At 43.3% G+C, this 25,081-nt stretch overlaps 1 protein-coding gene across 1 annotated transcript in view; it reads left to right on the top strand.

The window, feature by feature from the left end:
- Positions 1 to 25,081, top strand: part of FCGBP (Fc gamma binding protein) — a 70,874-nt gene that overhangs the window by 41,275 nt on the left and 4,518 nt on the right. The window contains exons 21-31 of the mRNA XM_078379968.1: positions 3,643 to 3,708; positions 6,433 to 7,701; positions 8,761 to 9,068; positions 10,824 to 11,442; positions 12,330 to 12,928; positions 14,457 to 15,021; positions 17,282 to 17,874; positions 18,869 to 19,439; positions 21,207 to 21,406; positions 23,060 to 23,437; positions 23,811 to 24,097. Coding sequence (XP_078236094.1) covers positions 3,643 to 3,708; positions 6,433 to 7,701; positions 8,761 to 9,068; positions 10,824 to 11,442; positions 12,330 to 12,928; positions 14,457 to 15,021; positions 17,282 to 17,874; positions 18,869 to 19,439; positions 21,207 to 21,406; positions 23,060 to 23,437; positions 23,811 to 24,097 — 5,455 coding nt within the window. The remainder of the gene's footprint in view (positions 1 to 3,642; positions 3,709 to 6,432; positions 7,702 to 8,760; positions 9,069 to 10,823; positions 11,443 to 12,329; positions 12,929 to 14,456; positions 15,022 to 17,281; positions 17,875 to 18,868; positions 19,440 to 21,206; positions 21,407 to 23,059; positions 23,438 to 23,810; positions 24,098 to 25,081) is intronic.

Genomic DNA, 25,081 nt, shown 5'->3' with positions numbered 1-25,081 from the left:
GGTACCACCATGGTGGGAAGGTCACGGCGTTCCGTGCCTAGTTGTGCTGACCATGTGACCACGGAAACTGTCTACGGACAAATGCTGGCTCTATGGCTTGGAAACAGGGATGAGCACCGCCCCCTAGAGTTGGACATGACTTGCCTAAAATTTACCTTTACCTTTCCAAAGTACAGTATAACCTCACACATAATGTAGCTACTACATTAGCTGCTATGCTAATTCTTTGCCAAATCAGCTAATGTAGTTGACTACCGTGTTTCCCTGAAAATAAGACAGAGTCTTATATTAATTTTTGTTCCAAAAAACACATTAGGGCTTATTTTCAGGGGATGTTTTATTTTACCGTCATGTCATCTTCTTCTGCACAATGGTGGAGGGCAGGGTTTCACTTAACTAGGGCTTATTTTGGGGGTAGGGCTTATATTATGAGCATCCTGAAAAATCATACTAGGGCTTATTTTCAGGTTAGGTCTTATTTTTCAGGGAAACAGGGTAGTATTAAATTAATAGTTGTTTGTCATATATTAAGTTTCGACTGAGTGCATAATGTGATCATGAAGGGATAGCAGTTTGGAATATCATGGGAGTCCAGGCAGCTTGAAATCAAAGTAGGGTTATGTGTGACCCAATCCAAGATTTTGCTTGCTTGGACTAAGAATTGTCATGTTAGGAACATGAAGGAGAAAGGGTTGAAAAGTAAATGTCATACCCGAAAGTGAACCTGGGTTGGGTGGAAAAACAAACAGGGGAACTGTGTGTGTGTGTGTGTGTGTGTGTGTGTGTGTGTGTGTGTGTGTGTGTGTGTGTGTGTGTGTGTGTGTGTGTGTGTGTGTGTGTGTGTGTGTGTGTGTGTGTGTGTGTGTGTGTGTGTGTGTGTGTGTGTGACAGCCATCCTCAGCTCTCTGAAGGTTATCCTCCTCTGATATCTCATCATCATGACATTAAGCAGAGGGTGTAAAGCTCCACCTTGTTTGTCCCGCAACAACCCAGAGATACATGCTTAGGGGAAACTGTGGTATTTCATGAGTTTGTCCGAAGAAAGAGTAATACAGCCTGCTACTTTGGATATTAAAATATTAATCTGTGGACGGAAGGCCCATGGTATGTTTATTTGTAAGAGATTAGTTAGCTTGCCCTGGCATGCCAGCCTCTCACAGCAAGCAGCAATCCTTACAGTATGGTTTGAAAGGCTATCGAGTACTAATAATGGGCCCGGCTATCTCTCAATGCTTCTCAGCCTTGGGTCCCTAGATGTTCTTGGACTACAACTCCCAGAAATCCTGGCCAGCACAGCTAGTGGTAAAGGCTTCTGGGAGTTTTAGTTGAATAACATCTGGGGACCTGAAGATGAGAATTACTGCTCTAGAGATAGTTCCTTTTTAGTCCTCCCAACCTTCTCTGCAAACCCCTCTGCCTGCCTTGTCCTCTTCTCAGTCTCTAACTTCTGCTCTTCAGGAGCCTCGTGGCGCAGTGGTTAAACCACTGTACTGCAGCTAAAACTGTGCTCACGACCTGGGGTTCAAATCCCAGGTAGCCGGCTCAAGGTTGACTCAGCCTTCCATCCTTCCAAGGTCGGTAAAATGAGTACCCAGCTCACTGGGGGGGCAAAGTGTAGCCTGCATAATTAAATTGAAACCGCCCAGAGAGTGCTTGAAGCGCTATGGGGCGGTATATAAGCAGCACACTTTTGCTTTTTGCTTCAGGACTAAAAAGGACTGGGCCCCAGGTGTCTCGCAGGAGGACACACTGGACAGGATCACACATAATTTCCAGAGAGTTTTGGAAACTCTCTCTCACTCTCCCACCGTATTCTAGAACAACTCGCCATAAATTTAAAAGCCAAAAAGCCGATTGAATCAGCAGCTGTCTTGCCCCAATGCATGACGAGTCGCATAGTCGTATTTTCCATGTTGAAATTAAAATGAGTCAACATTCTGGCTTGTTGAACTAGGCTTACAAATGTGTCAGTATTTTTTCCCAGGTCGTAACTCATGATAACAATGTAGGAAAGAATTCAAATTGGATTGAATAAAGATATTTCTCATGCCTCTCGGTTGTATGCAATGCAGATCCCAGCAAAAGTGGGGAGTTTTGGGACAGAAGCAAGAAATACATGTCCAGGCGCATACACACATGTTGGCGCATCTCCCATGGCAGATTAGCTCAAGATCTCTCTATTTATGTCACGGTAGAACAATTGAGAGGAAATAATGTAAACATTCACAACGCTTGATCGGATGTTTGTTTGTTTATTCATTCAGCCTCTTTGTTTTGCTTTTCATCGCCAAAGTGGTCAAAGTAAGCCCCTTTATTGGGAGAAAGACGGTATATTGAATGAATGAATGAATGAATGAATGAATGAATGAATGAATGAATGAATCAATGAATCAATGAATCAATGAATCAATGAATCAATGAATCAATGAATCAATGAATCAATGAATGAATCAATGAATTGAGATGGACATGAAATGAGCTATAAGACAAAACAAAACAAACTCATGAATCGGGCTGTTTTGTGGTTCATTTCATGGGGCTTTGGTGAAATGCCCCTATCCAGAACGAAACAAAATGCTGAATTATTATCAGTATTGGCAATTTGTACCTGGGCTAAAACTCAAACATCTCAAATCCAATCTTTGCCAAACTTGGAGGGGTTTGGAAAGAGAGTCAGCTGAAGACACACTGTAAGTTTTATGTCTCTAACTCACATGGAAGCAATTCTACTGCTCCTAGAAATCACAAATCACAAAAACCACAACACAGTTTTTGTTTGAAAGTTTGTGAAATTTCATGGTTCACAGATTGTGAATAGCAATGAGCCACAAACCTCTGTTTTCCCAGTTCGTTCCCATATCTAATAATCATAATGTGCAGTCAAGTCCAATCTGACTTACGGTGACCCCTTTCAGGTTTTCCAGGTAGGGAATACTCAGCAGTGTTTTTACCATTCCCTTCTTCTGGGGGTGCCCTGGGATTGAGCAGCTTGCCCAAAGCCACACAGGCTGGCTCTACTTGTAGGAGGCACAGTGGGGAATCCAACTCCCAACTTCTGGTTCCACAGCCAGATGTCTAAACCACTGAGCTATTTAACCAGCCAATAATGAAATAGTACAATGGAATTCAAAAGGAAAGCACTAAAACCATTAAAGAAGCCGTTGTGTTGATGTGCTTCTTCCTCTGTTTTTGAAAGATGAACCTAGCTAGATAACTAGGCAAACAGTGAAAGCAGAATGGTCTGGGCAGAGTCACATCCCTATAGACATGAAATATTCTATACTTTGAAATATAAAAGGATATGGTACTGTATATGGACTGAAATTATTTGCAGTTTAAGATTTGTAGATTTGCAATATGAAAAAAAAATCATCAATAATATTGCTTTCTCCATACTTAAGGAGTGTGGCCGCGTTCATCTTCACACTTATGTTGGGAAATCAAAATGTTGTTTTTTATTTAACTCGCCAGGATGTGAGGATCTTTAGCTTCTGAATCACACAAATCCCAGCGGATCGTGGCTCACTTGCTCACAAACACAGCTCACAAATCCAGCTATTTTCTGCTGCCAGACAGAAGATGGGAGGCTGCCCTGTTAGAAGGACTGAGTGTTCCAGACTAACTTCAAAACTTATTTTTCAGCTTCCGTTAGTACACTGTCAATCATGGAGATGGTCAACCTACAGGCCAGGTTTTCGGTACTATGGGGTAAGTACTCTATATAGCCAGTGACATCACTGATGTTCATTGAGCTCTTCATGGAGAATAATGTTGGACTAGAGGCAAAGCTAAGAAACCTCATACTCCTGGCTATATATCTATAGAATTTATGCCAAATCAGTTTCACAAATCAGTGAGACTCTGGGGCCTGTATAACTCAGCACTGAATATAAGACCGAGCACTTGTAGCACATACTGGATTCCCCTTCTGACATGTTGAATGGAACAGTATGATCTTTTTTGTTCTCTGCTGTTTTCAGGCAATTTGGACACCAAACATCCTTGGAAAGCTTCACAGTCCATGTGTATCATTCTTATGCAAAGGGACACACACATATAAAGGCCCATAGAGACTTAAATTGCCCTACAGGAAGGGCAAGCAAGCTCGTGACCTCCAGGAGTCTTGGACTACCTCAACCATAAACCACCTCAACCACTTTGGCTGAGGTTTATAGAAGGAATGCAACACCTCTGGCAGTCTCTAGGTGACTGCTCTGGTTCTATTATGCCAGGAAAGGCCATTCACCATGTGCTCCGATTGCCTATGAACGGTGCCATTATTCATCTCATATGCTGATAGGCAACCTCACCCCCTGTTTCTCAAAATGTAAAAGGACACAACTTACTACGGAGGAAATGATGGTTACCAGAAGATGCCTGGAACTTACTGGTATCTTAATACATATTAGTCAGATTTCTTTCCCACCTAATTTCAAAAGAGATGGTGGTTAATTTACAGTATATCCTTTGCTCAATTTTAGTGGTCACATTTTCTGCTAGGAATTTTGGGATAAAAAGAGGCAATGGATTCATCAAGACCAATCAGATAATTCCATAGATGGGTCAAAATATTGAAACTGGGGGTGAGGAAGGCAGATTTAATGAAGATAATATCCTAGAGTTTCATAGTCTACCGTTGTTGTTTAGTCATTTAGTTGTGTCCGACTCTTTGTGACCCCATGGACCAGAGCACGCCAGGCCCTCCTGTCTTCCACTGCCTCCCGGAGTTGGGTCAGATTCATGTTGGTTGCTTCGCAGACACTGTCCAACCATCTCATCCTCTGTCGTCCCCTTCTCCTCTTGCCATCACACTTTCCCAACATCAGGGGCTTTTCCAGGGAGTCTTCTCTTCTCATGAGATGGCCAAAGTATTGGAGCCTCAGCTTCAGGATCTGTCCTTCCAGTGAGCACTCAGGGTTGATTTCCTTTAGAATTGATAGGTTTGTTCTCCTTGCAGTCCAGGGGACTCTCAAGTCCAGTTAGTCTACCACTTTGCAGAAAAAGAACTTTTTCAAACTTCATGACAAAGCAAACTCATCTGTCTAACAAAGGCCTTAATTTCTTTCTGTCCACTCCCATAATATAAAGGAACATTTATTTTAAACAAGATCTTAAAATTCAGTAGAAAACATATAAACAAAACTGAAAGCAAACATACTACGGCATCTGTTCTCAGTCATCTCAGAGTGCAGGTCATGTAATAATGGGCTCAAGCTACAGGAAGCCAGATTTAAGCTGAATATCAGGAGGGAAAACATTTAAACTATTAGAGCAGTATGACAATGGAACCAATTATTTGAGGAGGTAGAACACTGGAGGCATTCAAGAAAAACTGGACAATCATGTCAGATCTGCTTTGATCTGGATTCCTGCATTGACCAGGGGGTTGGACTCCATGGCCTTATAAGCCTCTTCCAACTCAATTATCCTATGATTTTATGATCTTAGAAACTGTCAAATTTATTTTAATGGCCAAAATCCTTTTTTTTAACAAAGTAAATTATTGAATTAAATTAGCATAGTAAATTGCAATTAGAATTGGTCCATTCGAATCAATTGAACTTATGGAATAATTGACTCACCAATTACCCATTAATTCAACGGGCCTACAGCAGTGCAATTTGTTATGCTAAGCAACATGATTTTGGCCAATGTGAGCTTTTATTTATTGCAACCCACTTGCTCAGACACAATTTTTTAATGTAAATAACACTTTTTGTTGAGTATTTTTAATACTTCAAAAGTATTAAAAATAATTTCCTAAGTCTCACAATCTTTTGTTTTTGTTTGTTTTTCATATACATAACAACCTCTTTTGTTGAGGCATAGCCCCCTTTCGTAATAAAATGTGCTGCTTATATACTGCCCGGTAGTGCTTAAAGCACTCTTTGGGTGGTTTACAAGTTAATTATGCAGGCTACACATTCTGCCCCCTTCCAGCAAGCTAGGCGAGGGCATCATTCCTACCTTTGAATGATGGAAAGCTGAGCTGGCCAGCTGGGATTGAACCCTGGGTTGTGAGATCAGTTTTGGCTGGAGTACAACCATATAATCACTGTGCCACGAGGCTCACATAATAGCATGTGACCTGTGACACACACGCATACCAAATTTGAACAAAAAGGCATTTTAATGGGATAAAGAAAACATTAAAATTAGTTTTTTAAAGATTTTAACCTAATATTTAGGTTAATATTTGTCTTTGTGTCTGGGCAATAAACAAGTGCTGAAAATCTTTGGTGAAAATTCCTGTAAAACCAATTGCAATTAAAAATAACTGTGGCAAAACCTTCAGAAAACACTTTGTGACCCATTTGTGTGGGGGCCACAACCCACAGGTTGGGAACCCACAGGTTGAACCAGACTAACGTAGCTACCTTCTGCAATAGAAAGTTTCGTTAGTTTACTCTAACCTTTTATCTCTCTGTTTAGGAATTCTAAATGGCGCTGTCTGGGTTATGTTAAATATGCTTCCCATCGCCACTTCTTCGGGCCCACTAGGAAGAGAGTTCATCACAGCTTTCATGCAGAATGGTTTGCCACGGATGTCCCAGAGTGATTTTAAACTGCTGATCACAGGCTATTTCCCGTCCACTTTCGTTACCATTTCCATGAAGCAGCCTGCGCTGAGGGTAGCAGTCAACGTGAATGGCGGCCAAACACTGTCAGTGAAAATCCCGCCAGAGGCAGAGATGTATGGAAGTGGATTTTTTGACAACACTCTCACCATCCGTGCAGACAAGGACATTTCCATCCTCTCTCTTAACTACAAACCCCACACAGCTGACACTACCATTGTCTATCCCATGACAAGCTTAGGCACCGAGTATTACGTTGTCACCCCGAATGTGGGCACAGATCGCTATAGACAGGTTGCCATTATAGCTTGGGAAGAACCCACAGAGGTTGAGGTCCATCTGAAAGGTACAGTGACGTTCCAAAGAAAAGTCTACATCCAAGGAAGCAAGTTGACCCTGACACTTCAGCCCTATCAAGCTGTCCAGCTGCATAGTCAGGTGGATCTCTCCGGCACTAAAATCATCTCCAAAAAACCAGTGGCGGTCTACTCTGGGCACACGTGTGTCTCTCGGCAAGTCCAGTGTGACCATGTTTTTGAGCAGCTTTTACCTGTTTCCAGCTGGGGCACCAACTTCATCATCCCCTCTTTACCTTTTAATACAGAGCATGACATTGTGTATGTTTCCAGTTCCCAAAACACGCTTGTTAACGCTCAGACTGGACAAAGCAAGCGCAGCCGTAATTTACCTGGTGGACGAACAGCCTTCTATGGCATCCAGGGCATGACGGCCATGTTCCTCTCAGCTACATCTGGCATCCAAGTCATGTTTTTTAATGATGGTGGCACCTATCAGAACATCAGATATGACCCTTTCTTGATGGCCATCCCCGACATCTCCAGCTACTGTCAGGCATACTACATCTACGGGCATGAGCAATTTGACAACTATGCGCTGATCATTGTCAAATCATCAGAGACCTCTGGGATCACCTTGGACAAGAGACCGCTGCGTGGACTTCAGTGGAATCTGGTTTCAGGCACTGAATACTCTTGGGCTTCCTATAGGTTAGGCCAAGGATACACAGTCCACAAAATAGAGCATCCTAGCACACCGTTTGGGCTGCTGAGTGTTGGCATTGGAAATGAGAAGTCTTACGGCTCTCCTGCGGTTTGTGCAAATGGTAAACAGAAATTTGATATTCCTTCCTTTCTCATCTCTCCTTTGCTTTCATCCTCTCACCAATATCGTAGATCTCGTATCAGTACAACACAATGCAATAGTCCTAATGTGTATCAGCCACTTGGGAACTATAGAAGGAGGGAGCCCTTACCTGCACGGCCATACCTTTTGGGAGCATCTCAGAGGCATCTTGCTGACCATGGCTGCTGTTGGGAAACTGATATTGGCTTAGCTTTGCCTTCCGTTTGATCCAACAGAGAGAAACTCCAAACTGATTTTTTTGTGGAAGACTGAGAAACTAGTACACAGATTACTGTATATTTGTAGATGGACCTGAAAGCCTGCCAACTGTCCCTTACCATCCCTGCATCCTACCTCATACTGGCCAAGATTCTGGAGTGGAAGTAAGCAAAAGGTGTAACTTTTAGTAGTGAATTGCTGCAAGAAACCTCCTTAGGCATTGCCCATTGCTTTGAATAGATAATGACTCAGTAATGACTGATGTAGGCATCCTTCAATCTCGAGAGACTATGGTATCGTGCTCTGTATGGAGGTCTTGGAACAGTGTCTTGTGTGGCTGAGGAGGCCAATTCGAGAGTGACCATCCCTTCCACACTGGACACAAATACAATCTGTCCCCTGTCCAGCTCCCTGGTTTTGCTTGTTTTGGGACTGCCTCTTTGCCTCGGTCTGCTGGACAAGGGTCTCTTCAAATTGGGAGAGGCCATGATGCACCGCCTGCCTCCAGGCTGAACGCTCAGACGTCAAGGTTTCCCATCTGTTGACTATGGATGCTGATAATGCCTATGTAGATTTCTTATCTTACATCAGTTCACTACTAAAATCATGCCTTTTGTGTAACAGCACAACAGAATTTTGGCCATTGTTTGGAAGGGTCTGTAACACCCCAAATAGGATTGTCAAGGGGTACAGATGGTTGCAAAGGGAGAGAGGGATAGGAAACATTAGTTCCATCAACTTCCTTGAGCAAATTTAGCTTAGCATCCAAGCCATTGCTATGGACACTTGGTATTACTGAATTCCATTTTCTTCTTCATAGACCCCTGCAAAAAACTCCAGTGCCGGGTGAAGGAGATATGTGAAATGCAGAATGGCCAAGCACGTTGTATCCATGAGTACATGGGGACTTGCCAGGGCTCCACGGCGGAGTATCTCCAGACTTTTGATGGTCTTTTCATAAACTTCCAAGACTCTTGCACCTACACCATTGTAAAGTACTGTGGCAGTGATCCCAAGCTTGTGCCCTTCTCCATCGAAGAGAAGAACAGTGCTATGGTGCAGCTAACCCATATCAAAGTGTATGGTCACAGCATCATCATTAATAAGGGAGAAGATGTCCAACTCACGGTAGGAAATGAAGTTCACTCATTTGTTGTGTGGAGAAGGGGGCAACTCCTGTGAAGTTCAGTGAGAGAGGATGAAAGCTGGCATAATAATTGAGGGGGGAAATATCTAGTGGTCAACCTGCGTGGAATGCTGAGCACCATCTTAGGAAGCACAAGTCTCTAGAGCAGTGGTCCCCAACCTTGGGCCTCCAGATGTTCTTGGACTACAACTCCCAGAAGGCTTCAGCACCACTCCTGCTGGCCAGGATTTCTGGGAGTTGAAGTCCAAGAACATCTGGAGGCCCACCACTGCTCTAGAACATTGCCTTCCAACCTTGGGTCCCCAGATGGTTTTGGACTAAAATTCCCAGAAGCCCTCACCACTACCTCTGCTGACCAGGATTTCTGGGAGTTGTAATCCAAGAACATTTGGGGACCCAAGGCTGGGAACCGTTGCTCTAGAGCGGTGAAAGACATCTGATTGTCCTAGCCCAAGATTTCTCACCTCCATATTTTACAAACTAGCTTGCTCTGTTTTATGACTGATCACTGGGAAGTAAACATGGACTTCAACTCCGGCTGCTCAGGCTCATGGCTCTGAAGGGATCATTTAGCCAAAACACTCAATTACTATCACTCCCTAAAGAATTTTATGAGACAATAAGCCACTAATTCACTCACCCTCAGGAAAAAAATAATCATCAACAACCCAGCAAATAGCTCACAACATTTTGTCATTAAAATACGAAACTGAAATAGATTTGAAAATTCGGAAGTGTTCAGCATCTCCAGGCGTAGAAGGAAGGTACCTACAAATGCAAGATGCAGGAAAGGGGTATCAGGAGGCAGCTATCTAGCTGTCTCATGTGCTCCCATACAGGAAGCTGGACTAGATGGGCCCTTGGCCTGATCCAGCAGGACTCTTCTTATGTTCTTACGTTCCATAACTAAAGTCAGCAGCAATTTATTTATTTATTCATTATTTGACTTATATGCCACCCACACTACCCAAAGGTCTCTGGGCAGCTTACAACAATTTAAAGGCAGTAAAAAAAAGATAAAAAAGATAAAACAATTAAAATACAATTAGAATATATAATAGCAACCAATAGAGGCTGGTGGCTCTTGTGCCAGTGGCACAGTTAATCTGCTCGAGTGGCGAGACTACTATAGACTTTATAGGAGTTTTTTCCAGGATGTTAAATTTATTGGGTGGCTCATGTAATGTTCAGATTAAAATCTGGAACATACACACTCAACACCACTGATATTGGAGCCACCAGCCTCCACCCGTAGTAGTAGCAGAGATCATGATACCGCTGATGCAGGTCATGATCTTGGAAAAAAATCCTTTCAAAGCATGTGCAGTATTTTAATTTGAAACCATACATAATGTGGTACAAGATACATCTCAGGCTACCTTGAACTTCACTATCTGTTTTTAAAGAAGTCAAGAAATAACAAATAGTGGTTTTTGTAACAGGAACAATGTACAGTGGTGCCTCGCTAGACGATGATAATCCATTCCACTGAAATCGCTGTCTAGCGGAATCATTGTCTAGCAAAAAGCAAATTGTCGTATAGCAAAATTGGTTTGCAAAGCAGGGACCAAACATTGTCCAGTGAAATTCCCCCATAGGAATCACTGTTTTGTGAATCACTATAGCGATCGCAAAAAGTCAATGTCTAGCGAAAAAACTGTCATGCTGGGTAATTGTCTAGCAAGGCACCACTGTATGTGAGAAAGGTCAATAATGTGTTGTTTGTGTTGTCTTAGGTGAATGGAGGGAGGGCCAGCCTCCCAGCAACACTGGAGAATGGAAAGATCAAAATCTCCAAAAACGATACACAGCCTATCATTGAAACAGATTTTGGCCTTGAGGTGACATATGGCAGTGACTGGAATATAGTGGTGACACTTCCCAGTAGTTACCATGGAGCCACCTGTGGGCTATGTGGAAACTTCAATGAGGATTCAGATGATGACATGACTCGTCTTGATGGCAACCAAGCCTCTTCCATTACGGATTGGGCCAGCAGCTGGAAAGTCAATGATCAAGATTCAGCCTGCTCAGATTCCTGCCAAGGAAACTGTGTGGCCTGTGATGACAGGCAGAAGGAGCTCTACAGTGGTGAAAAGTATTGTGGGATTATTAGCAAAGCTTCAGGAGGACCCTTTGGAGGCTGCCATTCTACCTTGAGTCCCACCAGCTACTTTGTTGATTGTGTCAACAACATGTGTATAAACAATGGAGACAACCGTGTGTTCTGCAAAATTGTACAAGCATATGCCACTGCCTGTGAAGAACAGGACATCACTGTCGGTGCCTGGGAAATAACATCTGGATGTGGGCCAGTTCAGCCTGATGATCAGGGGAAAAATGCACTTGTTGATGGTATAACCATTGGAAAATGATTGGCAGTCAACTAATGAACATAAGAACAGCATAACATGGCATGTAGGAAAGGAGAGGAGGTTGCACTTGTAGTTAGGGATGGGAAAGGTTGGAGCAATAGAGCGGAGAAAGAGTTTAATGAAGACCTGAGAAAAACTCTGGCTCTCCAGATGTTCATGGACTGCGTCTGACACCTGCCTTTAAGCAGCACAGCTACAGAGAGAGATGGTGGGAATGGCAACATCTGGAAAGTTATAGTTTTCACCCCAAAGCTTAGAGCAAGAATGGGAAACATCCAGTCCTTGAACCAAATATGGCCATAAGAGTTCCCCATTGGGTCCACATGCCCTTGAGTCATCAGAGATAACGGGAGATAAATGTCCTGCACAGAAGTAAGCTCTGGTTTGCAGGCAGGAAAGGTGTTGCATGGCACTGAGCTCTGATTGGCAAAAAGGGAGGTTGCTGGCACCAGGCCATGCTGCCTGTGGGGAGATGGGACCTAGAAGGTGACAGGTTGAGGAAAACTGACCTAAGGAGTTGGTCTAATCCAGAGGTGGGCAATGATACGGCATATGGTTCCCCATGGCTGTTTTTGCAGCCCTCGGATTTCCCTGGATGAATCTGGTGCAAACAACAGAACAGCATAATACCACATGAAAAGGAGCCACAACTGTATAATGTAGTGGTTCCCAATCTTGGGTCTCCAGATGTTCTTGGACTACAACTCCAGAAATTCTGGCCAGCACAGCTAGTGGCGAAGGCTTATGGGTGTCTTAGTCCAAGAACACGTGAGGATTCGAGGTTTGGAACCACTGATATAATGTCTCCATTGAAACTGAATGCAGTTCATGTAAATGCTAACCTGTTCTTCACCTCCACCCAAACAGCCCAGACCTGCCCGGAGAACAGCCACTACGAAGCCTGTGGAAATGCCTGCCCAGCCACCTGCTCTGACCCAAGGGCTCCCTTGTTGTGCAGTAACACCTGTGCGGCCGTCTGCCTGTGCGACAAAGGCTACATCCTCCATGGGAAGACCTGTGTCCCAGTTGAGAACTGTGGTTGCACTCACAACGGCCTCCATTACAAGCACGGGGAGGAATTTTGGGAGGATGGGAATTGCCAAGCCCGTTGTCAATGTGATCCCCGACTGGGAAGAGTGGTTTGTCGGAAGGCCAGTTGCAAAGCGAGTGAGAAATGCACCGTGGTGAACGGTGTGCATCGCTGCAAGGGAACCTCTTACTTTACTTGCATCGGAACCGGGGACCCTCATTACACCACCTTTGATGGGAGGAAGTATGACTTCCAGGGGACCTGCATTTACCAGATGGCAGGGGTCTGCTCTGAGGACCCCACCCTCACTCCGTTTTTGGTCACAGTAGAAAATAACAACCGAGGCAGCAAAGCAGTGTCCTTTACAAAGACAGTCACTCTGGAGGTCTACAATATGACCATCAGCCTGAGCCAAACACATCCACAAAAGATTCAGGTACAAAAATGTTGAAAGCGCCTATCTTTAGATGACAGAAGCTGCAGGTTGGCTATGATTCCCCACAATAATGTCTTTGTGGGATGTCCAGCTTTGAAGCTTTGAGCCTCCATCTCCTTTTCGTTTCTGGCCACAAGATTAATTTGTGGACAGGATCCTCTTTATGTATCTATTCAGTACCACTAATCGGCAGCTTAATTATTTCGTCCTCCTCCTGCCTTCTTTCTGGTTAACTTCAGACAGAAGGTTCACAAAGTCTTTCTTATGCTGATGGGCAGTTCCTTCCATGGCCTAAGAAAACAGACTGTGAAACTAGACAATGGAAAGAGCATGTCAAAGCTGGAATATTTTAAGTGCTGAGAGACATCCAACTGTTAGAACTTTATGTAACTCCCAATGTTTGCATGTTAAGTTTTCTTCATTTTGTGACTGGTCACTGGGAAATAAACACAAGCTTCATTTGCAAGTAAGATTGCACAGACATGAAGGGCTGTTGGAATCAGGTCTCCAGAACATTGACTTAATTTCAGCTTCTAAAGTATATGTTCAACCATAGTCTGGGCTTCACCATTTTCATATTTTTGTTTAATTTTTGAGTTTACGATGGATTTTGTCCCTTGCTATATTTGATACTGCTTTTGTTTTTATGCATTTATGTTCCATTTTGTATTGAAGCTGTTTTTGTCCCTTTGCTATGCTTACTGTAAGCTTTCCCCAGAATGTGATGTTATAAAACTGTATGCATAGATCGCAAATGCAACCAAATGATGGATCCACGATCTACCTTATGCTAACACAAGGTGATTGATGACAGGGGTGGGGGAGACCTCTTTCTCCTGCACTGCAGTTCCAACCATTATTTAGGGTCCCCTGAAGCTTGTAGCATTTTCAAGAGCTTCAAAGGTCTTCCAGGAAGAATGGGGAATGGGGAAATGCCCTTTCACCAACCCAGTTCCATGACATGTATTTAAATTTGTATTGCTTCCTAAATATGGGTCATAATGGAATTTGAACAACCAGAACATCATACTGTAGTTTCTTCCATCGTTACATGAAAAACATAATTCGATAAATCAGCTTTAAGAACTGTAGCAATTGTGGAGCACAATTTTAAGGAGAGGGACATTTCTTCTACTTTTTCACCAAAGTTTTATTGCCAGATTCAGACAACTACACCAGCACCCAGGTCAAAATGTGATTGTTCGTATCAGCTAAAGCAGATCGATTTAATGAATATGACATATTCAGTTACACTTAGCCCTGTTGATTAAATTGGCCTGCTCTAATTGGAACTAGCAACTGTCTGTCCATTATGCAAGAATATACTTTTCTTTCATCCACATTAGTACGTAATCCAAGAAATGATGTCCTTCCTTGGCTTAGGCTACTGGAGATGTTGAAACATTTTGGATTAATTTGTAGGTTGGGCTGCCTGTTTCAGCTTAGTTTATTGTAAAGTGGAAATTGGATATTTCTTGTTTCCTAAATTTCCTCAAAAACTCTTGACTATTTCTTCCACATTTTTCAGGTCAATGGAGTCTTTGTGGACCTACCCTTCTCTTACGAAAACAAGCTGAAGGTCTACGTCAGTGGGGTCCATGGCTTCATCAAGACCGACTTTGATCTGAGAGTCAGCTTTGATTGGTACAGCTATGCCAGGGTCATTCTTCCCAAGGCTTACGCCAATGCCATCTGTGGACTCTGTGGCAACGCCAACCAAGATCCCAGTGATGACTTCACCATGCAGGATGGAACTCAAGCAAAGGATGAAATCCAGTTTGCCAAAAGCTGGACACTGAAAGAGGTCCCAGGGTGCTCCGAAGGCTGTACTACCGACTGTCCGGTGTGCAAGGAGGCAGAGAAGAACAAATACAAGGGGAACCAGTTCTGTGGCATCCTCATCAAAAAGGATGGGCCCTTTAGGCAATGCTATGGGACCCTAGATCCGACATCCTACTTTGAGGATTGTGTCTTTGACACCTGTGTGTATAAGGGTCACCATGATACTCTGTGCAAAGCCATCAGCGCCTATGTGACTGCCTGTCAGACTCAGGGCATCCAGATTGGACCATGGAGATCAGCCTCCTTCTGCAGTAAGCATTTCCTTCCTTATTTGTGCCTATGCTTCTTTGCAGGAACATGCATTGTTGACTAATCTGCACCAAAATCGTATGTGACACTCAACCATACTAGCGATAGCAGGGCATATTCCTTAAACATCAGTGAGTGTGCGGTCTGAGCAGAGTAAATGCTGACTTCTGTATCATCCAGACTTTACAGTGAAATATTATACTTCTTTCTTATTCTGCTCTGAAATTTTAAGAAAACCTACAATGTTTAAAACTGGAATTTACTGCTTCATTTGTATAGTCAGTTACATTTATTTGTACAGTCCTTGTTGCCAAAGAAATGCTTGGTTTTGGTGATGTAACAATGATCAAAATTAACCTTCAAGGTCATTTTAGCCTTTAAATTAATCTTTAATCACTTTTAGCTTTCTTTCTCTTTCATTTTTAGGAGAAAGGATGAATCTTAGTATATCGTGTATACAAGAAACTGAGCAGTCTTGAACCCCCTTAGAATTCAAGTACTTCTTGAAAATCTGTGTTTATTTTAGTCAATAATATCAGAAAACAATGTTTGGAGGGAGTTGATACATTATATTAACCCTTGTGATCCTCGTGGCTTTTATCCAAATTACTAATTTATATTGCAACACTTTTCACTGAAGTACAGCTTTTTTTGTTGTCATATTTTCTTTCTGAAGTATTTGCAAAATATCTTCTTGACAATCATGTCTTCCTCCGTTCTTCCTGACTAAGTGTCACCTGTCTGGAAATCCATATTGTCATTCTCAGAATACTTTGTCCATCACAATCCTCATCAGCTCCACTTATGAAAGTCTGACTTCTTGTGAGTTTTGCATAAGAATATATTCGCTGTCCTGCTTGCAAGTGTAAAGTCGGACTCATTTAAATGGAAAAAAATTCCAGATAAACATTCCTTTTAGGCCTAAAACCTCTGTACATACTAGGAAGTTTGTGATGCCTGGTTCTATTTAAATTGTTGTGATAGTGAATGTATTGTCTGAAATGCGATGGGAAGTTGTAAGTAGGCATCCTTCAGTCTCGAGGGACTATGGTAACGTGCTCTGTATGGAGGACTTGGAACAGCGTCTAGTGTGGCTGAGAAGGCCAATTCGAGAGTGACCATCCCTTCCACACTGAAGACAAATACGATCTGTCCCTTGTCCAGCTCCCTGATTTTGCTGTTCCAAAACCAGCAAAATCAGGGAAGGTGTAAGTAAGGAGGATGGAATATCGGTACAAATGGTTTTGAATGGCTGGGGGAAACTAGAAGAGTAGGGTATTGCTGAAGTTTTCAGAACAGCCTGTTGCTGTCTGGAGGTAGGATGTTTGAGTGGACTCTGGGGAGAAATCAGGCTAGGTCAGTGGTTCCCAGCCTTGGGTCCCTAGGTGTCCCAGAACTATAACTCCCAGAAGCCTTCACCACTAGCAGTGCTGGCAAAGATTTCTGGGAGTTGTAGTCCTAGAACATCTGGAGATCCAAGGCTGGGAATTACTGGTTTAGATTCTGGGGTGAAGCCGTCAGAAAACAGTCTGAGAGAATTTAAGAAGTGATAGAATTCTTCATAAAATGAAGAATTGTGCTGAATTAAAGCCTAGGGATAATTTTAAAAAGCATCCTTGTAACAGTTACTTTAATTAACACTTCTTTGATTTAGTTTACTGAATGATGCTGATTTCAATACCAGAGGGCTGACTATGTGGGAGGTATTATAAATTTCTGAGGGGGAAAATATTCACACATGAGGCAACTAAGGGCTGCTGGCAGAAACTGAAGAAGAGAGGCACTAAGTGAAGAATATTAAAGATAACTCATCTGTTTGTGTGGTGTTTTAAACGGACCATTACCTCAGTATCCAAAAGAGAATTGTGACATTGGTATCAGAGAGCGAAAGGGTGGGACAAAGTGTATTGTATGGATGAAGTAAAGGTCCGGCATCCAAAGCATTACACTTACTCCAAGTGTTCTAATTAAGATAACAGTCTCTTATGATAATCATTGCCCTCCTTACCTGAAAGTACACTAGACTTTACCTGTCTACTTGTTTATTTATGTGTTACATTTATATTCCACCTTTCTGTCATTGGGTTCAAGGCACTGTACAGAAGTCTCTTCCTCCCCACTTTTATCTTTCCGAATTTTTTTTTCAAAAGAAGTTTGATATTAGTATCATCCTTTATAGCTTCAATATAGCGTGTAAACTGACCCTGTTTGCACTGTTAATTGCAAAAGCCATTGTTTTTATTTCCTGTCCTTCTCTTCCAGGCCTTCCCTGCCCACAAAATTCCCACTATGACCTCTGTGGAACTGGCTGCCCTGCCACGTGCCAAGATCTCTCGGCCCCAGATTCATGCGAGGTTTCGTGCACAGAAGGATGTTTCTGTGATTCTGGATTCGTTCTCAGTGGAGATCACTGTGTCCCTCTTGAAGAGTGTGGCTGTGTGCACCAGGGGAGATACTACAAGAAGGGAGAGGAGTTCTACCCCAGCATCTCTTGCCAACAGAGGTGCCAGTGCAAGAATAATGGAGCCACAGAATGCCAGCCGTTCTCCTGTGGAACTCATGAAGTGTGCAGGGTGGAGAACGGGATCCGAGGCTGCCATCCTTCTGGATATCGCTCTATAAGAGCATTGGGTGACACTCATTTTAATTTTGATATGCAAAGTTTTGATTTCGACGGCTCGTGTACATATGTCTTAGCTGAAGTCTGTAGCAAAGAACCTCAAGTTGAGAAGTTCTCCATTTGGGTGCAGACTGAGAAGCTGGATGATGGACATTCATCTGTAATAAGAAAAGTGGTGATCTATCTCCATGGATATTCTATTGCTCTTGAAAGGGGAAAGAGATGGAAAGCTACGGTATGTCCCTGTTGCATGAAAATGAGTGAATGACAGATGTTGGTGTTGGTCCCTGGGTATATGCATTTATCTGTTTAAAATGTTTACATGCCACACTTCTCCTAAAGCAGTGGTCCCCAACCTTGGGCCCCCAGATGTTCTTGGGCTACAACTCCCAGAAGCCTTCACCACCACCTCTGCTGGCCAGGATTTCTGGGAGTTGAAGTCCAAGAACATCTGGAGGCCCAAGGCTGGGAACCACTGTCCTAAAGGATCCAAAGTGGCCTACAGTATAAATAATAAATAATTACCATATTTAAAAAGCATTAAACAGATGTGCTATTTATAAGAGCAATATTAAAAGCTCAATTAAAACAACAGGGCAAAACAATCCCTTTTAAAGATCCCCTTGGTCAACCAGTCATTTAAAGGAAAGCCTACCTGAAGAGAAAGATCATCATCTGCTTGTGGAAGGACAGCAAATTTGGGGCCAGCCTGGTCTCCTGTGGGAGGGAGTTCCAGAGTCTGAGAGCAGCGACAGAGAAGGCCGTCTCTTGTATCCTCACCAAGCACACCTGCGAGGGTGGTGGGACTGAGAGAAAGGCCTCTCCTGATCATCTTAATACCCAGCTGGACTCATAAAAAGAGATACCGTCTTTTAGATAGCTTGGACCCTAGCCATTTACAGCTTTATAGGTTAAAACCAACACTTTGAATTGTGAGTGGAAACGAATCAGCAACAAATGGAGCTTCTGTAACAGGGGAGTTATATGTTCCCTTTAACCAGCCACAGGTAACAATTTGGCTGTGGTATTTGGCTGTGGAGGGGTTTCTGAACCCTTTCAAAAGGCAGCCCCACATAGAGTGTGTTACAGTAGTCTAGCCAAAATGTAATTAAGGCATGTGTCGCCATGGTCAGATCAGACTTCTCCAGGAATGTGTGCATGTATGAACACAAGTGATTGTATGACTAGAACTAACATGCTTCTCCCACATCACTGTTTGTTGCTTACAGGTCAATGGAGAACTCTACACTCTGCCAATGAACACAGCGGACGGGAAACTCAGGATCACCCAGGAAGGAAACAATATCCTTGTTCTTTCATCCATTGGCCTCACAGTCCTCTATGATACTTCTTCATTTGTCCATGTGTCTGTCCCCAACAGTTATCAAGGACACATGTGTGGGCTAGGTGGCAATTTCAATGGGGATATGAGTGACGACTTCATGCTACCCAGTGGAACGCTCACTAAAAGTGTGAAGGAGTTTGTGTCCTCCTGGAAGGTCCCAGTGGATGGGGTCATTTGCTCTGATGGCTGTGGCGACAGATGCCCTACCTGCAGCATGATGCAGCTGGCACCTTATGAAGATGAGAACTCATGTGGGATGATCCAGTCCAAGACAGGTCCGTTCAAGGATTGCCATGATTTGTTCAGCCCTGCTGACTACTTAGGACATTGCCTATCAGACATGTGTGTGGCCAATGGAGCAGGAGAACCCCTCTGTAGAAGCCTACAAGCCTATACCGTTGCGTGTCAACTAGCTGGAGCCGAGACGGGAGCTTGGAGAACAGCCTCCTTCTGTCGTAAGTTTGCTAATTAATCTTTATCCACTCTCCTGAAGCCTGGAAGTTCACAGTTCAGTGGGTTAGAGGTGGGGAATGTATGTATGTATGTATGTATGTATGTATGTATGTATGTATGTATGTATGTATGTATGTATGTATGTATGTATGTATGTATGTATGTATGTATGTATGTATGTATAAATAAATAAATAAATAAATAAATAAATAAATAAATAAATAAATAAATAAATAAATAAATAAATAAATAAATAAATAAATAAATAAGAAAAAAGTCCAAAGAAGAGAATGATTGGTCCAAGATCACCCAATTGATGGATCTCCATGCAGTCATACTGGCCCAAATTCAACAGTTAGTCCCAACTGGAATATTGAAGCAAGGGAAGTTATATAATCGCATTGAGTCAATGGGTCTGCTCTTGTTGTTGTTTAGTCCTTAAGTCGTGTCCAACTCTTTGTGTCCTCATGGACCAGAGCACGCCAGGCCCTCCTGTCTTCCACTGCCTCCCGGAGTTGGGTCTACTCTAGTTGAGACCAATGATTAGATTTAGGTCAGAGTGTTGCAAAGATGAATGAGGATTTGAGCTTAGGTATTTCTGGCCTTATTCCAACACTTCAGCCTAGGGATGGACACCGTGTGGCCCATCCACAGCCTGTGGCCTCCAAGCCATTTTTGCAACACTCATCCCTCAAGAACTATTCATTTCTTAAAAGCTTCCAAAAAGGCAGCTTTCCAGCTTTTCACCAGCTATTTTATACTGATTTTAATGTATTTTAACTGTTTAGTTAAATATCGTCTCTTTTTGTTTTGGCTCAAGACTGCTGTTTTTGTACCTTAATAGCATTAATTGAATAAGGAAATCTTCAGTAGGCTTCCTTCTGTGTTCATTGGCAACTATTTCTTACTATTTGACACAACAGTTAGGCAGATGCCCAGTCATCCTGTAAACACTCGAGCCATATACAGTAACAGGAAATGACAGATGGTGGTCAATGAATGATACCATTCATTAAAGACTTCATTGTGCAATTTTAAACAGGAAAAGCAGGAAACAATGTTTAATCAATAAGTGGGTTAAAATAGGTTTAAGTAAAGATAAGAGTGCCACTGTAAAGCTGGATAAGTGGCTGGGAAGCTGTGCCACTGATGGCTGATGGCAGATTGAGCCTCTGTTTTATTCAGTGCAATTGCTGAACACCCAGCAAAGAGACAATTGGTCCTTAGCATCCTGGAGATCACCCACCTGTGCTCTGGTCACTAATCCACTCCACTCCACTGTATTCTACGGCATTCCAGTGCACTTCACTTCACTCCATTCAACCCCACTGTCTCCCTATGAATGAGTTTTTTCTTTCTACACCTTTCATATAGGCATCCACTAAGACCAATAGATCCATAGCACTGTGGAGGGCCAAAGGATGCTGAGAGGCTCTGTTGTTGTTGTTGTTGTTGTTGTTGTTGTTGTTGTTGTGTTGTTGTTTAGTTGTGTCTGACTCTTCGTGACCCCATGGACCAGAGCACACCAGGCCCTCCTGTCTTCCTCTGCCTCCTGGAGTTGGGTCAAATTCATGTTGGTTGCTTCGACGACACTGTCCAACCATCTCGTCCTCTGTCGTCCCCTTCTCCTCTTGCCTTCACGCTTTCCCAACATGAGGGTCTTTTCCAGGGAGGCTCTAGAAAAGTCAAAAATGAACTATAGTGATAACTTGATTTCCCACTGTCTAATTCTGTTCTCATTCTCTCCATGCTTGCTCTGTTCTCTTCAGCCCTCTCCTGCCCAGCCAACAGCCATTATGAGCTGTGCACCCGATCTTGTGATTTTACATGTGCTGCCTTGTCTGCTCCATCTCAATGTACTGGAAAATGCTTTGAAGGCTGCCAGTGTGACACTGGCTATGTGTTTGATGGAGAAGAATGTGTGTCCATGGATAACTGTGGCTGCACTTATGATGGACGCTACATCAAGGTAAGCGGTGGATGACACAACAGACTAGAGCTCGGCACAAACCGAACTACAGACTAGGGAAAAGCATGCCGGGCTGGTTCATGGTGTGGTTCATATAACCGCTTTGCCAAAGTGAAATGAAGTGTGAACTCTTTTCCAGTTGATGCTTGGTTTTGCTTTGGCAATACGGATGCCCGCTTGCCCCCTTCCAATTGCCCCCATCGCCTCCCTACCTGGTCCGGTCTCTGCTGCCACCGCCACCATCTTCAGAGACAGCAGCCTGGCTTCCCTTCCTGAAGCTGAGCCTGCTGTCTCTGCGCCTGCCTATCAGCTGATTAGGGGGATTGCTGGGAGATGGGCACATGCACACAGATAAGGAAGGTAAGTCCGTCGCTGTCTTCTGCACATGCGCCCACCTCCCAGCTGATCAGGGTTGATCGGGCATGCGCCTGCACCAAGGCAGCACCCAGGCTCCTGGAAGGCCACACGATTGCACCGCCATTGCTGCTGCTGCCGCCACTGTTGTCATCGCCACAGCAGTTGTGGTGGCAGTTCAAAAGCGGCACTGGTGCAACAGGAGGAAGGACCCCTCCGTTGAGCAAGAAACAAACAAGAAAAAGAACTGTGAACTGGTTCAATTTTCCAGTTGGCTCATGATGGTTCATAGTTAGTGGTTTGTGGCTAACCAAGACTTTTCCAGGTTTGTGCTCATCTCTGCAACAGACCTTTTAGTAGTCAGCTGAAGTGAAGTGACTGCAATACAGCATGAGGAAACCTAATCCTGCAGCTGATTATTGCTGCAACAGGGCACATTTGTCATATGTCCTGATTTAGCTCTCTGAATTTGTGTAATGCCATCTTCTGTGCATCTGAGACATTTGCTGTGTTTGACAATGCAACGTAGGGGAAACTATGGTTATGCTGAGTGTTCATTGATTTTATGGCTACATTTATTATCCAAGTCCCCCTGATACAGTCCATAAAAACATCTCTTCTGCTGTTCACCTTCTTTTATCTTTGTTTACCATCATCACCACCAAAGCCCCATCTGCCAATGTGCAGATATTATTTTTAAAGAGATTCCTCTCTTTTTTTTCATTCTACCCAACCAGGAATCCCAGTGTTCAGAAGTGGGTGTGGGACTTCCAGCATGTATTCTGTCATCTGACTGATGAAAACAGATGCTTTATTATGCCTATCCATTGACAGAATCCTTTACCTGTTCTATCCAATTTATCAAGCATTACTATGTTTGATGAGATACCCATTGTGGTGTAGTGAATAGAGTGATGGGATAGGACTTAGGAGGCCTGGGTTCAAGTCACAATTCAGCCATGGAAATTCGCTTTGAGCGTGGAACTAATAAAACCACTTCTTAAATAATTCACCTGCCTCAAAAGCCCTATCAAGGTTGCTATAAGTCAGTTCCGATGACAGCACATAACAACACCATCTAGTTTTGTAGCTAGTTACCTCTGAGGGGATGTATAAAAATTTGCAGTTCTCTCAATTCAGCCAATAACATTTTGCAAGAAAGCTCCTGTTTTTCTCTTTTTAAATTAGGGAAAAATAATATTATTTATTTCTTCATTTTCCTCTGAGACAATGAAGCTAGTTCTGACATTTACGGGTTGATTTTTATCTTGAACTCTTCTTGTCTGGAATTTCTTGTAGGGTGGAGAGACCATCCTCTCCGAGGACTGTTCAGAAAAATGCACCTGTCGACCTTCAGGCCAGCTCACCTGTGAACAAACCAGCTGTCCTGTGGGAGAGACCTGTGCACTGACAGCCAATATCCGTGGCTGCGTAAGACAGGAAGGCCACTGCATTATCGCCCCAGGAGCCTGGTTCACTTCCTTTGATGGCGCCAAAGGGAAACTCCTCTCTAATGGTGTCTACAAGGTGGCCTCCTACTGCGACGAGATGTCACCATCCTGGTTCAAAGTGGTGGTAGATGTCAACGAATGCAGTGACAATCCTGCACCAGTGGCTTCAGCCATTTACGTCTTCTTCCGGGATGCATTCATCACAGTGAACAACATGGAGACTTGGGTAAGTGGTTCTCTCTGTGAAGACATCAGACACAGCGACTTGTTTTTGGCTAGTTGAGCTGCCTCATCATCCTGTCAAGAAATTACCATCCCCTGTGAGAGTTCTCTGTTCCTGCACACGAAGGTCAGAATTATTTCCATAATTTGGGCAAAAAAAAAAAACCACAAAACAAACAAACAAACAAAAATTCCAACAAGCAAGACTAGTTTCAAACTTTCGAAAGAGTTGGTCCCATTTATTATACCATTCCCGGGACTTGGTCTTCCTTTGTTTTCTGCCTCTTGTTTCCATCTGCTTTGGGAGAAGTCCTGGGAAGCTGATGGATTTCAGGCCCAATTCTACTCTGCTTTAGCCTGCCTTCTTTTCATTTCAGGTCAACGGACTCATAGTGAAGCCACCACTGAACGTCTCCGCAGCTGTGTCCATCACAGAGTCGGAAAACATGATTGTGATAGATCAAAACTCCACGATGCAGGTTCTTTATGAATCCAGCGGTAAAGTGACGGTGAGCGTCGCGGGCAGCCTGGCAGGAAAGATGTGTGCTCCTTGTGGGAACTTCAACCATGACCTCACTGATGACCTAAGGCTACCAAGTGGTCAGATTGCAGGCAGCATTGCTGAGGTGGTTGACGCCTGGAAAGCCAGGGACTTCTCAGAGTGGTAAGTGATGACACATCTGGCTGGCTACTGTTTATAATAAAATAGGAATGTTCTGGGACCTCCATAGTTTTTTGTTATATGTACATTTTATTGTGTTTATATGTCTGGAAGCTACCTAGAGTGTCATTTTGAACAGATAGGCGGGGTATAAATAAAATAAATAGGCTAAGGCACTGATTCTCCAACTTGGATCCCCAGATGTTCGATTTCCAACTCCCATAATCTTCTGAGACCCTGAGCAGAGATGGCAGAATAGCCAAATTGCCACACACGACAGGAGTTGTAGCCTAGCAATACCTGTGAGCCCAAGGTTCGGAATGAAATCAGTGTGGTGCGGTGGGTAAAGTGCTAGATCAGGATTCAGGATACCTGGGTTCAAATCTCCACTCAGCTTTGGAAACTCTCCAAAGGATGGTGATGATGTGCCACTCCTTAAGTGGCTCATAGATCTTGAAAATCCTATCCAGGTCACCATAAATGGGAACCAACTTGGTGGCATGTAGCCACAACAGAAAAAACCATTTCTGAAATTTGGAAATTGCTACATGGATTATTTACTACCAGTCTAGCTTCCACTCACAGGAAGAATTCAGAGCTGCTTTAGAGCGGGTTAGGCTATCTTGTATCTAGGCTAGTATCCTCAGCTTTGGGTTTCCAGATGTTCTTGGACTAAAAGTCCCAGAAACCTTCACCACTAGCTGTGCTGGCCAGGACCTCTGGGAATTGTAGTCCAAGAACATTTAGGGACCCAAGGTTGGGAACCACTGGTCTACTTTAACTAGCAGTAAAAATCTCAGGGAGTGAGAGAAATTTCCCACCTTCTGCAACCTGATTTATTTCTCATCACCCTACAACAGATCTTATTCCAATTAGTTTTTTCTTTCTTAAATAGGAATGTCAACCTCAGGCATACAAAATGTTTCTCTTTCACTGATCTAGGGTTCCTTCTTAAACAGACTTTTTCCCCCCACCATGACTTGCAAT

Source organism: Pogona vitticeps, chromosome 9 (assembly GCF_051106095.1).
Source record: "Pogona vitticeps strain Pit_001003342236 chromosome 9, PviZW2.1, whole genome shotgun sequence".
Taxonomy (NCBI): Eukaryota; Metazoa; Chordata; class Lepidosauria; order Squamata; family Agamidae; genus Pogona; species Pogona vitticeps.
Note: the sequence above shows the minus strand (reverse complement) of the source record. Positions and strands in the feature narration are given on the sequence as shown.